Consider the following 15,918-nt stretch of genomic DNA (forward strand, 5'->3'; position numbering starts at 1 on the left):
AAAACTTATTTAAAATTATTCTTTTTGAGTTTTATAGATTTTTCTTTCTAATTGTTTGTTTCATTTTAAATTACCACCATACCCAGTGAAATAGTATTTTGTATTTACTATATATTTTCCATTCATCTTTGTCCTGCCTTGTAATGTGGGTTTGCTATATCCAAGTGGCAGTAGAGAATTTTATGGTTCTCAAGTGTAGATAAGTTTTGGAATTGAAAATACCTACTGGATTGTAGTTCCCCCTTTTCTCATAAGATCAACCACAAAAAGCTTTTAATTAAATAAAAGTATTTACAATTTCATTAAGAATACATATGGTAACCTAAAATGAGTTTTGGGTTCAAATAAAAATGAATGAGAAACTCATGCTTTTAAGTATAGTCCTTTGTAGTGATTCTCAAATTGTAGTCCAAGGATCCAAGGAATCCCTGAGACACTTGTATGAGTCCATGAGATCAAAACTGTTTTCATAGTGCTAAAACATTATTTTCACTATACACTATGTTGACATTTGCACAGTGGTGCAAAAGCAATGATGAGGGAAAGTACTACTGCCTTAGCATGAATCAAAGCACTGGTACTATACTAGAGAGCCACCATTTGTATTCTTTACCACAATGCACTTGGGGGGAAGCCATTTTCATTTAATGTCCCTGAGGAAGCACTAAAATTATTAATTTTATTAGATTAGACCTTTGAGTATACATCTATTTAATAATCTATACAGCAGAGTAGAAAACGAGCAGAAAGCACTTCCTCATACCAAGTTACCAAGTATGATGGTTGTCATAGCATATAAGCAGCCTTATTATTATTATTATTATCATTATTATTATTATTAATTTCTTATTTCATAAGAAAAAGCACTTATAAGATCGTTTGAACCATGGGACTTTCCTAGTCACTTTTTTTTCATGGAATATCATTTTTATTTGAAAGAACTACCAACAAACTTTGGTTATTCTGACTTGTACTTTTGGCAGACATATTTTCAAAAGTGAATGGTGTCTCTCTCACTTCAAGCAAGGCAACTGACAGTATTCATTGCCAAAGGAAGAAATGTAAGCTTGCAAGTGCAAATTGGAATTTTGGGTTTTTAAAATTAATTTCTCTATTTTCATTTCTGATGGGTAAATATGTATAAATATAATCCACGTAAGCAAAAGCTCTTGGGTTCCTCAGTTCTTAAGAGTGTAACGATGTCCTGAGGCCAAAATGTTTGAGTATTGGTGGTCTACTATATTCACTACTTCATAGACTACCTTGTTAAGAATAAATCAATTTTTTCATAATTGTTTGTATTTATGTTCTACCTACCTTCTTTCTCTGATATTAATCCTAAACTAGTCATTATATACATCTCAGCCAGCTTAGCTGGATTTTTGCTGACTTATAGGTCTTAGTTTATTTTCTTTCTGTGTTTTTCTCTCTCTTAAAATATACCTCTGATGTCAATGACAGCTTGATATTTTCTTTTCTCCTTTGCAACATAAACACTTAAATTTCTTTCACACTTCTGCTTACTAGGGGTAACTGGTGCTATGGAAGGGAGGGAACCCTGGTCCCAGGGAGAGGTGAGAGAAAGAGTGGAGCACACATGGGAACACACAAGGAAATAATAATAATAATAATAATAATAATAATAATAATTATAATGATGATATAGTTTTAATATCTATGACAATGAATCACATTATCTAGATCTCTCATAAACTGTTACATAGTTAAACTTTTTGACAATCAGGAGTTTTAAGTTATAAAATTGAATTAAGGCTCAACACCCAAATAGGTAACTTGTTTTACCTTACAAATTATACCTAAAATGCATCATTTTATTTATTTACATTTTCTACCAGCAGCTTTTTCTTGAATACATTTTTACTAATTAAGCACTTCTTCTCTTAAAAATAGAATACAGTGGTTACCAACAGTCATAATGTATAGTAAAATACATAACTTAATATAGGAATCTCTGTAATGTATGCTGTACTTTTAAGGGGTCTATAGACATGTGAATGTTACTTAGTAAAATCTATTGAATACATAAACAGAAAAGCAGGAGAACTGGAGCATGTTCAGAATATTGTGATCAGTATGTTAAAGAGATTCAAAACCATGCAATATAAAGCATTGTTGGAGAAATTAGGTTATTTATTGCTTAATGGAAAGATACCTCATGGGAGACCTGAAAATACAGTCTTCAAATATTTGAAGAGTGTTCGTGGTAATGAAAAATAACTTTTCATCTACCCACCTAAGCAGTAAAACTAGAACTACTGGGTAAAAGTAACAGAATGACAGATTTCAGTTAGGTATAAGAACTTTCTGAAAGAGCTATCCAAAGCTGTAATGGGTTGCTTTAGAGTTTATTACTTGTCATTGGGGGATATTTAGAGTTGGATTTGTATGCATGTTAGGCAGGCCTGTTGCATGGAGAATTCAATAATTGGTTGGATGATTGGACTAGATGGATTTTAGGTCTTTTACAACTCTTAGATCTTATTATAAATGATCTTTCCTTTTTATTTCTGAATGTAATTTCTTTTATGGGATGAAAGTCAGCTATGAGACATTACTTGTGCAAAAGTAAAGCATGATGAAGAGCATTGTATTCTTTAATAATGAGAAGTAATTGTACCAAATAGTATTGCTTGTATATGTCTATGCTGGAAATACTAATTAATAAAGTAATGAATCAGGGTTCTGGTTACATCTTTTTTCTGCTGTGAGGGTAATGAATTATGTCTCAAAGCCAGGTGAAAAGCTGTATCTTTAAGTAGAAGAGGGCACTCTGAGAGGTCTTGCATTGGGCATTAAGGCACTGAGCACATGAATAAACATTCCTTAGCCATTCCTCCACAGATTTCTAACTCTTGGACCTATCCACAATGTTTTGTTTTTCTATACAATGTGTTTAGCACTGAAACTATGAATATATTTCCACCATCCATGAAATGACATTATAGTAGCAGTCCCACCTACTTTTCAGGCTTATGATATATGTAAACATAATTTGTAAACACTGGATAGTTGTTGAAATATGAGGAAATATGATTAAGATGAATTAATGACTGATTGTAGTCAGGTAAAATTTCAGTTTAAAAGTATTGACTATGTATATGGGTTCCATCAGTGAAATTCGAGTGTAATTATAAAAATTCAAAAAATATTTATCATAAATATTATAAACAAAACTCTGGCTTTGGATAATAGATGTATAAATAAGAATTGGAATTATTGGGATTCTTAACTGTTTTTCTCAACTATAGACTACTATCCTAATTAAAATCAGACTTTATATATGGATCCATAGTCCCTTATCCACAATTGAGAATTTTTTTTTAAATTTTGGAAAATCTAAAATTTTGGTGGCAACGTCTGACTTAGCATGAACTGGTTTGATAGCAAAGCCTAGAAATATGAGATGCTAATTATTATATTTATTTAGTCCCTTTGGTGTGAATAGTCATGTTTCCCATTAAAATATTAAAAGTATTTATTAGTAGGTGCTACTCCAGATCCCAGTGGAGATGTTATATAATATATGCTATGTACTCCCATATTGCCTTTCTAATATCTGAAAACTTTTGATATTTAAAAGATGCCCTGCCAACACCAAACCGATTCAGAGAAGGGGTTATAGTAGCATTTATATAGTTCCATCTTTATCTTCACTCCCAGTGCCTATCTAGTTGTTTTAAAAATCAGTAGAGAGTAGTTGGTATACAAAGATAAATTAGAGGCTAAAAGCAGAGCCTTATACTGCGTCACAATAACTTCCTGTTGTTTAAAATGTTCTAATTTCTTATCCAAGATATTTTGATACCTTCAGTTTGCTCTTACTCATTTCCCTTGCCCAAATGATATTAGATGGATATTGGCATCTGATTTTGTATATTAAAGTTGTTGACCAAGTGTGAACTCAGATCTTTGAGTTTACTCCAGGGAGTGTCTGCTTTTAAGGACCAGTCAATCAGGGGCTGGGCAAGATGGTGAAGAAGTAGGGTCCCCAAGTCAGCTATCCTCACTAACTTACCTAGATAACTTTCAAATCATCCTGAAAACCTATTAATTTGACATGAGATTTAAAGAGATAACAGCTGGAACACTACAGAGAGAGAGTTTGTGCTTCTAACAAGGTAGAAAGGTGGAAAAAAATAAAGAATCAAGTGGGGGGGCCCCGCGAGGAGCCACCCTAGGACCAGGCGGCAAAAGCCTCCAGGACAGGAAAGTCTAGTCCCAGAGAAGCAGGAACTTTAAAAATCCACACTGGATTAATCCCGGACGGAATGGCACTTAGCAGTGAACTCAGGAAGAACTGCAGGAGGGGCAGTGGAGCCCCCAGTCTCCCAGAGTCACTAACAGAGGAAGTGCACCCAAGGGGAGAGCGCCAGACACCGCAGCCCTGCTCAGTAAAGGGCTAGGGCGAGCCTGCCGTGGGGCCACAGGAGATCAGGAGGCGGGTCTTGGCAGAGGGGGCTGTGCCCTGCTCCTTTCAGGAGCCATGGCCTGGCAGTGCGATTCCAGCAGCACAGGTCCCAGATCCTAGGGCACCGGGGGAAACAACCCACTATCCAGCACTCCCCACGGGACTGGCAGAGGTGGGGAGGGCACAGAACAGCAAGGTCTCTACTGCAACTGGGCCCCCTCAAGCTGTGCAGATCAGCATCCCCCGCCCCTGGAGCATCTAGGCCAGTGCAGACTGGGAGGTTGCAGTAGTTACTGCTGGAGCTGATTCCAGGGCTGGAGAGCTGGCCACCACCAGTGTGGTTGTTCCTCTTGGTGTCACCCTGTGCCTGGGACAGAGCTGGGCCACCAGGAAATAGGGACCACACAGGATAAAGAGTTCCCACTGAGCTGTGCAACTGGCGGGGGGGGGGGGAGATGGGGGCGGGCAGTTCCCCCATGTACACACACCTGAGAATCAGCAAAGCAGGTCCCTCCCCCAGAATACAGCTGGAAGGAGAGGAGAAGAGTAAGTTCCTCACGAAGCAGCACTGGAAAACACCGATTTACACTATAAAGAACAAGAGGATCCCCCTCCTTTTTTTCCCTTCCTTTTTCCAGTACAACTCATTTTTACCCACTCTGCACTGAGCAAAATGACTAGAAAGAAGAGTTCACCACAAAAGAAAGAATCAGAAACATTATTCTCTGCCACAGAGTTACAGAATTTGGATTACAAGTTGGTGTCAGAAACCCAATTCAGAGGCAAAATTATAAAGCTACAGGTGGCTCTGGAAAAAAGCATAATGGATTCAAGAGACTTCACGACTGCAGAATTTAGATCTAATTAAGCCAAAATTAAAAATCAATTAAATGAGAAACAATCCAAACTGAAGGTCCAAACGATGAGGATTAATGAGGTAGAAGAAAGAGAGTGAGAAGGAAGACAAGTTGATGGCAAGGAAGGAAGCTGAAGACAAAAGAGAAAAACAATTAAAAGATCATGAGGAAAGGTTAAAGGAAATAAATGACAGCCTCAGAAGGAAAAATCTACGTTTAATTGGAGTTCCAGGGGGTGCCAAAAGGGACAGAGGACTAGAAAGCATATTTGAACAAATCATAGCTGAGAACTTCCCTAACGTTGGGAGGGAAACAGGCAATCAGAATAAGGAGATAGATCCCCCTGTAAAACCAAGAAAAACCATTCAACACCTCGACATTTCATAGTAAAACTTGCAAATTCCAAAGGTAAACAGAAAATCCTTAAAGCAGCAAGAAAAAAGAGATCCCTAAATTATATGGGGAGAAATATTAGAATAACAGAAGATGTCTTCACAGAGACCTGGCAGGCCAGAAAGGGCTGGCAGGATATATTCAGGGTCCTAAATGAGAAGAACATGTAGCCAAGAATACTTTATCCAGCAAGGCTCTCATTCAGAATAGAAGGAGAGATAAAGAGCTTCCAAGATAGGCAGAAACTAAAAGAATATGTGAACATCAAACTAGCTCTGCCATAAATACTAAGGGGAACTCTGTAAAAGAAAGATGATGCCCAAAGAAATACTCCAGAAAAACAGGGACTGAATAGGTATTATGATACACATCTTTCCAAAGTATCTCTGAACACGAATGGGCTTAATGATCCCATCAAAAGATGCAGGGTTTCAGACTGGAAAAAAAAGCAAGACCCTTCTCTTTGCTGTCTACAAGAGACACATTTTAGACCTAAGGACAACTACACCCTGAAAACGAAAGGTTGGAGAACCATGTACCATTCAAATGATCCTCAAAAGAAAGCAGGGGTAGCCATCCTCATATCAGATTGATTAAAGTTTATCCGAAAGACTGTAGTAAGACATCAAGAGGGAAATATATCATAATTAAAGGATCTATCCAACAAGAGGATCTAACAATCATGAATATTGATGCCCTGAATGTGGGAGCTGCCATGAATATCATTCAATTAATAACCAAAGTAAGGACATACTTAGATAATAATACACTAATACTGGGAGGCTTCAACACGGCACTTTCTGCAAATCACAGATATTTTAAGCACGACATCGCCAAGGAAACAAGGGCTTTAAAGGATACATTGGACCAGATGGATTTCACAGATATTTACAGAACTTTACATCCAAACACAACTGAATACACATTCTTTTCAAGTGCACGGAACTTTTTTCAGAATAGACCACATATTGGGTCACAAATCAGGTCTCAACCGATGCCAAAAGATTAGGATTGTCCCCTGCATATTTTCAGGCCATAATGCTTTGAAACTTGAACTCAGGGATCCCTGGGTGGCGCAGCGGTTTGGCGCCTGCCTTTGGCCCAGGGCGCGATCCCGGAGACCCGGGATCGAATCCCACATCGGGTTCCCGGTGCATGGAGCCTGCTTCTCCCTCTGCCTGTGTCTCTGCCTCTCTCTCTGTCTCTCTGTGACTATCATAAATAAATAAAAATTAAAAAAAAATAAAAAAAAAATAAAAAAAAAAAGAAACTTGAACTCAATCACAAGAAGAAATTAGGAAGAAACACAAACACGTGTAGGTTAAATAGCATCCTGCTAAAAGATGAAAGGGTTAACCAGGAAATTAGAGAAGAATTAAAAGTTTTATGGAAACTAATAAGGATGAAGATACAACTGATCAAAATATTTGGATACAGCAAAAGCAGGCCTGAGAGAGAAATACATCGCAATACAAGCATCCCTCAAACAATTGGAAAAAAACTCAAATACACAAGCTAACCTCGCACCTAAAAAAACTGAAGAAAAAACAGCAAATAAAACCAACGCCAAGCAGAAGAGAGAGAAAGATTCAAGCAGAACTCAATGAAATAGAGACCAGAAGAACTGTGGAACAGATCACCAAAACCAGGACTTGGTTCTTTAAAAAATTAATAAGATATATAAACCATTAGCCAACCTTATTAAAAGGAAAAGAGAAAAGACTCTAATTAATATAATCACGAATGGAAAAGGAGAGATAAAAAAATAAATAAAATAAAAATTAAAAAAAGGAAAAGGATAGATCACAAACAATTCCAAGCAAATAAAACGATTTTAAACAGGTATTCTGAGCAGGTATATGCCAATAAAATAGGCAATCTAAAAGAAATGGATGCATTTCTGGAAAACCACAAAGTGCCAATACTGGAATCAGAAGAAAAGGAAACCTAAACACGCCACTAACCATGGAAGAAATTAAAGCAGTCATAAAAAAAACATCCCAAGACACAAAAGTACAAGGCCAGATGGATTCTCAGGGAAATTCTATCAAACGTTTAAAGAAGAATCAATACCTATTCTACTAAAGCAGTTCAAAAAGATAGAAAGGAATGGAATTCTTCCAAACTCGTTCTATGAGGCCAGCATCACCTTAATTGCAAAACCAAAGACCCCACCAAAAAGGAGAATTACAGACCAATATCCCTGATGAACACAGATGCAAAAATTCTCAACAACATACTAGCCAATAGGATCCAACAATACATTAAGAAAATTATTCACCATGACCAATAAGGATTTATCCCCGGGATGCAAGGCTGGTTCAACACTCATAAAGCAATCAATGTGATAGATCATATCAACAAGAGAAAAAACAAGAACCACAAGATCCTCTCAATAGATGCAAAGGAAACATTTGACAAAATACTGCATCCATTCCTGATCAAAACTCTTCAGAGTGTAGAGATAGAGGGAACATTCCTCAGCATCTTAAAAGTCATCTACGAAAAGCCCACAGCAAATATCATTCTCAACGGGGAAGCACTGGGAGCCTTTCCCCTAAGATCAGGAACATGACAGGGATGTTCACTCTCACCACTGCCATTAACCATAGTACTAGAATCTTTGCCTCAGCAATCAGGCAATAAAAAGAAATAAAAGACATTCAAATTGGACAAGTAGAAGTCACAATCTCCCTCTTCGCAGATGACATGATACTGTCCATACAAAAACCCAAAAGTCTCGACTCCAAGATTGTTAGAAACTCCTATAGCAATTTGGCCGTATGGCAGTATACAAAATCAATGCCCAGAAATCAGTGGCATTTTTATACACTAACAATAAGACTGAAGAAAGAGAAATTAAGGAGTCAATCCCATTTACAATTGCACGAACAGCGTAAGATACATAGGAATAAACCTAACCAAAGAGGGAAAGGATCAATACCCTAAAAACTACAAAACACTTATGAAACAAATTGAGGAAGACACAAAGAGTTGGAAAAATATTCCATGCGCATAGATTGGAACAATTAATGTTGTGAAAATGCCAATGTTATCCAGCAATTTACACATTTAATGCAATCACTATCAAAATAGCATGGACTTTCTTCAGAGAGTTGGAACAAGTCATCTTAAGATTTGTGTGGAATCAGAAAAGACCCCTAATAGCCAGGGGAATATTGAAAAAGAGAACCAGAGCCGAGGACATCACAATGTCACATTTCAAGTGGTACTACAAAACTGTGATCATGAAGACAGTGTGGTACTGGCACCAAAATAGACACATACATCAATGGAACAGAATAGAGAATCCAGAAATGGCTCCTCAACTCTATGGTCAACTAATATTCGACAAAGCAGGAAAGACTATCCCATAGATAAAGGACAGTTTCTTCAATAAACGGTGCTGGGAAAATTGGACAGCCACGTGCAGTAGAAGGAAACTAGACCATTCTCTTCCACCATACACAAAGATAAAATTAAAATGGATGAACGATCTTAATGTGAGACAGAATCCATCAAAATCCTAGAGGAGAACACAAGCAACACCATTTTTTTCCTTTTAAAAAATTATTCATGACAGACGGAGAGAGAGAGAGAGAGAAACAGAGACACAGGCAGAGGGAGAAGCAGGTTCCATGCAGAGAGACCAACGTGGGGCTCGATCTGGGTCTCCATGATCACGCCCTGGGCTGAAGGCAGCACTAAACCGCTGAGGCACCCAGGCTTCCTGGCAACACCGTTTTTTATCTCGGCCACAGCAACTTCTTGCAAGCTACATCCTGATGGCATGGGAAATAAAAGCAAAAATTAATTATTGGGACTTCATGAAGATAAAAAGCTGCACAGCAAAGAAACAGTCAACAAAACTCAAAGACAACCTACCTAATGGGAGAAGATATTGTAAATGACATATCAGATATGGGGCTAGTATCCAAGATCTATATAGATCTTATGAAACTCAACAGCAAAGAAGCAAACAATCCAATCTGAAAAGGGCAAAAGACATGAACAGAAATTTCACAGTGGAACACATAGACATCGCCAACAAGCACATGAGAAAATACTCTGCATCACTGACCATCAGGGAAATACAAATCAAAACCACAATGAGATACCACCTCACACCAGTGAGAATGGGAAAAATTAACAAGACAGGAAACAACAAATGTTGGAGAGGATGTGGAGAAAGGGGAACTCTCTTGCACTGTTGGCGGAATTGTGAACTGGTACAGCCGCTCTGGAAAACTGTGTGCAGTTCCTTCCAAGAGTCAAAAATAGATCTGCCCTACAACCCAGCAATTGCACTGCTGAGGATTTACCCCAACGATACAGATGCAGTGAAACGGCAGGACACCTGCACCCCAATGTTTACAGCAGCAATGTCCAAAATCGCCAAACCGTGGAAGGAGCCTCGGTGTCCATCGAAAGATGAATGGATAAAGAAGATGTGGTATATGTGTACAATGGAATATGACCCATCCATTAGAAAAGACAAATACCCACCATTTGCTTCAATGTGCATAGAACTGGAGAGTATTATGCTGAGTGAAGTAAGTCAATCAGAGAGGACAAACATTATATGGTCTCATTCATTTAGGGAATATAAAAATTAGTAAAAAGGTATAAAGGGAAAGGAGAGAAAATGAATGAAATATAAATGAGGGTGACAAAATGTGACAGACACCCAACTCTGGGAAATGAACAAGGGGTAGTGGAAGATGAGGTGGGTGGGGTTTTGGGGTGACTGGCTGATGGGCACTGAGGGGGGATTTGGCAGGATGAGCATTCGGTGTTATGCTATATGTTGTCAAATTGAACTCCAATAAAAATATTTTTAAAAGGCCAGTCAATCTGTGTGAAACAAAAAGGCAAAAATAAATATTAAAATCACGCTGAACTCTCCACTCTAAAACATAGTAGAGCTTTTTTAAAAGATTTTATTTTTTATATATTTGTTTGTTTATTTATTTATTTTTGAGACACAGACATATGCAGAGGGAGATGCAGGCTTCTCACAGGGAGCTGGATGCAGGACTCAATCCCGGAGCCCTGGGATCATGCCCTGAGCCAAAGACAGATGCTCAAGCACTGAGCTACCCCGGTGTCCCTATTATAAAGCTTTTAAAAAACAAAATATAGCAACATTTTACTGGTAAAAGAAGGTGAAATGAAAAATATTAAGCAAACTGTTCATCCTGATATGCCCGCCAGGGAAATGTTACTGCTTTTTATTCAACTAGCTCTTAGCTGACAATAGATAGTTTTCATTCAGGATAGATATAACTGGTCAAAGATGTACTTCAGATATTGAGGGGTTTTTTGTTCCCTAGCAGCTCATTTTCCAAAACCCATATAAGAATGCTTTTTCCCTTTCTCTACCACATCCAATGTCCATTATCTTGATATCTACCTTTCTGGCTCTCCAGAGCATGATTCCTCTATCACTTTTCTTAGGAGCTCAGGGAAGGAATTGAATTGCCCGAAAATGTGACAATTCACTCAATAAGTTTTAAAATCTCTTCTGTTTGAGAAAAGGATCTTTAATGATTTTTTAATGTATCGAACTGAGTCAAAAGAGATATGGCTTGGGGAATATAAAAATTAGTGAAAGGGAATAAAGGGAAAGGAGAGAAAATGAGTGAAAATATCAGTGAGGGTGACAAAACATGAGAGACACCTAACTCTGGGAAATGAACAAGGGGTAGTGGAAGGGGAGGTGGGCAGGGTGTTGGGGTGACTGAGTGATGGGCACTGAGGGGGGCACTTGGCTGGATGAGCACTGGGTGTTATGCTATATGTTGGCAAATTAAACTCCAATAAAAATTTTTAATAAGGAGATATGGCACAATTAGTTGAATTGGGAATTTTAAGCTTGGAACCAATGGGACTTAAATCAGACATTTGGATCACTAAACAGCTACCTAGTGATAGTTGTCTTTTGACTTCTCTTTTGTATTTTTATTTTCCTAAGACTCTTTTCATCTTATTCACTCTTACATGTATTGTCTTCTTTTATTACTACATTGTTTTAACTTTTTAATTCTACTTAAAATCCCTCCCCCAACTTGTGCCTATTGGTCTCTTAGTTAATCCTGGGCTATTTTATCTATTATTCTATTCATTAAATTATTTGTAAGACTCGTTCTGTTTCTTTTACATGAATCCCGAGCCTTCTGATTATAATTTTTCTCAGTGAGAATTAAGTGAGTTAATTAAAGCACTTAGTACCTGACATATTATGAGCATTGTATAATTTTTGTAATTTTTACCGTTTAATTACATGTTTAAAAATTCTGTACTCAAAAAGTAAAATTTTAAGATCTGTATCATTATTATATATCAGGAACATATAATTTCTATGTTTTCCTTTAGAAATTTTACAGAGATATTTTCCTATTCAAATTAAGTTCTGATTAACATTATCTCTTCATATACATGATTTATACTCTTAGATGGTGTTAATTTTTTCTTCTTCCTTTGATATATGTTGTAGTGCCAAGAGAAAATTGAGAAACTATCTTATTTCATCTTTGGCCCTTCCAAAGTGTATACTAATTACCTTTTACATTTCACAGCAAAATGACTACATTGGTTATCCAAAACATGTCCTTTGGATCATTGGCTTTGAAAAATAATTTCCTGCCTATAATCTATTTGCTTGCCTATTTTCTCAATTTTGATATTTTTATTAAAAACAATTATGTGATGATTTCTATTAACTGGTCATACTATAACATGACTTTATGTTGGAAAGAACTCTCTCTTAAAATGGTTTTATATTAATTTTTGGCATTCAGAACAAATATCAAATGCTAAACAACTACAATACTTTGTAACTGTTCAAGGATTTTCAAAACAATGTTCATTTGGGTGATGAAAATTAAATAGTATGTCCTCAAAGTTTGCATTCCAGAAAACTACAACTTAATTTTGATTTTGCATATAGACGATTACAAAATAATATTTGGTTCTGTGTGTACATTTTTTTATTTGATAGCTGTCAGGTTAATTTTTGTGGTAACCAGGTAGACATAGTTAGAGGTTGAAGTACAGAAGTCAAGGTTCACAGAGAAAAATTGTCTCAAATATGATAAATGATGTAATATCTCACCACCTCACATTTCTGGAAACATAGTTAAGTATTTTTTGATAGGCTTTTAAAAATTTCTAGAAAAGTACACATTATATAATACTTACCATCTTAATTATTTGTAGGTGTACAGTTCAGTAATGTTAAGTGTATTTGTTGTGCAATCAATCTCCAGATCCTTTGCATCTTGTAAAACTGAGACCCTATTCTCATTAAGCAACAAAATATCATTTCCTCCTCTCCCCAGTCCCTGGCAACCATAATTCCCCTTTCTGTCTCTATAAATGGACCACTCTAGATATTTCATATAAGTGGGAATCACACCGTATTTGTCTTTTTGTCACTCGCTATTTCACTTAGCATAATGTCCTCAAGGTTCATCCATGTGTCAGAACTTCATTTCTTTTTAATAACTGAATAATCTTTCATTGTATGCATCTGCTATATTTTGTTTATCCGTTCATCCACTGATAGATCCCGGGTTGCCTCCACCTCTTGGCTATTGTGAAGAATGCTATTATGAACACAGGTGTACAATTCTCTTTCGAGGACCTTGCTTTCAATTTTTTGAGTATATATTCGGATGTGGAGTAGCTGGATCATATGGGAATTATATGTTTGAGGAACTGCCATCATATTTGCCATAATAATTACCCAAGTTTACATTCCCACCAACAGTGTACAAGGGTTCCAATTTTTTAAAGATTTTATTTATTTATTAATGAGAGACAGAGAGAGAGGGGGAGAGAGAGAGAGAGAGAGAGAGAGAGAGACAGGCAGAGTGAGAAGCAGGCTCCATGCAGGGAGCCTGACATAGGACTCTATCCTGGGTCTCCAGGATCACGCCCTGGGGAGGGTTCTGATTTCTTCACATCCTCACCAACACTTGTTATTTCCTGTTGGCTTTTTGTTTTTTGTTTTGTTTTTTTGTTTGTTTGTTTGTTTGTTTTTGGTTTTGGCTTTTTGGGAGGTTTCTTGTATATGTTTTTATTGGAGTTCGATTTGCCAACATATAGTATAACACCCAGTGCTCATCCCATCCAGTGCCTCCTCAGTGTCTGTCACCCAGTCACCCCATACCCCCACCCACCTCCCCTTCCACTACCCCTTGTTCATTTCCCAGAGTTAGGAGTCTCTCATGTTCTGTCACCCTCTCTGATTTTTCCCCCTCATTTTCTCTCCTTTTGTATGGGTATCTATTTATTGTTACTATTTTTTATTAAATTCAAAGTAACATAATGAATACATTCTTAATCTTTAATATATCCTGTGTAGCACTGGATTTTTTTGAGATTTCATACTTAGAATTGCCTTATACAAATTTCTCATTTGAAAATATTTTTTAACTGTAAGAGCATTAATGATGCAACAGTAATATTCTTTGTCTCCTGGCAACAGAATCCATGGTGTTGTGGCAGGTGAGGTACAGAGAATGTGGGGAGATCAGTTGATGGGGAACTCTGGAGAAGAAAATTAATCTTCCAAATAGTAGTGTTAAATTCAAAAAAGTGTGCAACCAAAGACACGGTGAGAAATCTCATAGAAAGGGAGTTTCATTACTTTTCCTTTTAGTTTCAACTATGAGTAGACATTGAAATTGACATTAGAATTAAATTTCCTTCAAAAACTTATTTAACTAAAATATACACTGAATTTCGTAGAAAATTAGCTCTTTTGTTAATAATTGTATCTATAATTAAGACTAAAATTGAACTCAGTGTGATGAAAAAGGCATTAGTAATTTTTTTGTATTTTACTTTCTGTGCTTAAGTCAACAGTTATACATGAGAAACAAAATATAACTGATACGTTGATGTGGTATCAAGAATTATGTTAATTCATGGCTCTAGGGTAAGGGAATTATAACTCCTCCAGATTAATTGACTAACACGTTTACATGTCAATAAATAGCCAGATAAATGGGTAGGAAATATCAGAAAGGGAGACAGAACATAAAGACTCCTAACTCTGGGAAACGAACTAGGGGTGGTGGAAGGGGAGGAAGGCGGGGGTGGGGGTGAATGGGTGACGGGCACTGAGGGGGGCACTTGACTGGATGAGCACTGGGTGTTATTCTGTATGTTGGCTAATTGAACACCAATAAAAAATAAATCTATTATTTAAAAAAATAAATAAATAAAATAAAAACACCTAAATTAAATAAATAGCCAGATAGTGAATGATTTTGAAAACCTTAAACTCACACATTTCTAAATTGAAGTATTAAAGTCTGTACCTCACTTTTTTTAGATATCAAGTGTGTTTCCTATGTATCAGTGAAAGAATGTTATAGCCATCTAACCAGGAATATTTACATATATATTTTTTCTGTAATCCTAAACTTCCTTTCAAGATTTATTTTTCCTTCTATAAAGCGCTCATTAGTTATCTCTCGGATAGTCTTTAGGTACCTTAAAAATGAACTTTATGCTAGTTAGAAAATTTTAATGGAAGTAAAGTTTAAAAACAACCCAATTAATACATTTAATATTATTAATTATAAACTTAGTGGATTTCATTAAGGCAGTTCTACTTTAAGCTATTAAAGGCGGCATTTTGAAACTTTCTTTTTAAAATACCATCCAGCTGTTTTCTTTTGTTAGAAGTGGCTATACATATGGAAGGAAACATAAGGACCTAAATATTTCTAGCCCAAATGAAGAGCAGAAGGTATTAAGTAAGAGAGGGAAGTCCTCATGACACAAATTGTTAAGGGGAAAAAAGACACCAGTGACCAAAAGCCCCCTGTTTCAGAAAAACTGCCCTCTGAGCATGAATTTAAGTTAGTGTTTATGCTGGCAATGATTGAAGAGGTATAGGCAGGAGGAGAGTGTATGTTGGGGAAAGACATTTGTCAGAGCATTTTGGGAAAGGAGAGGAGATTGTTTTTCTGTGTGGGGAGAGAGAAAAGGTAGTATTATTCTACTGGACAAAGTCCAACACTAAGGGAGAAAGGAAATTAATGGAGAGGTCACTGGCCTGGAGTATGTGGAACTCCTATGACTCCTATTATGGACCACCTTAATTTGTGTGCCCATAGGTCACCATGGAAATAGCTTTACCCTACAAGGGACATGAGCCTGGGTGAGTGGGACTGGAGGAGTCTGTTGGGGGAAGTACTGCCAGTACCCACTTGTCCTTGGACA

General features: G+C 36.8%; 1 protein-coding gene across 4 annotated transcripts in view; it reads left to right on the top strand.

Moving 5' to 3' along the window:
• TENT5D (terminal nucleotidyltransferase 5D) overlaps window positions 1–15,918 on the top strand; it is a 91,429-nt gene that overhangs the window by 55,855 nt on the left and 19,656 nt on the right. The window contains exon 1 of one of the 4 annotated variants that reach the window (XM_025466262.2): window positions 14,177–14,299. The exons of 1 other annotated variant lie outside the window; for it this stretch is intronic. Coding sequence is in view for 1 of the 3 variants with exons in the window: in XM_049107386.1 (XP_048963343.1) it covers window positions 14,613–14,623 (11 nt within the window). In the remaining 2 variants the exon portion in view is untranslated. Of the gene's footprint in view, window positions 1–14,176; window positions 14,300–14,602; window positions 14,624–15,918 lie in introns of those variants that run through there. 2 more of the 4 variants (XM_025466263.3, XM_049107386.1) reach the window with 2 other exon arrangements.

This window comes from Canis lupus, chromosome X (assembly GCF_003254725.2).
Source record: "Canis lupus dingo isolate Sandy chromosome X, ASM325472v2, whole genome shotgun sequence".
Lineage (NCBI taxonomy): Eukaryota > Metazoa > Chordata > Mammalia > Carnivora > Canidae > Canis > Canis lupus.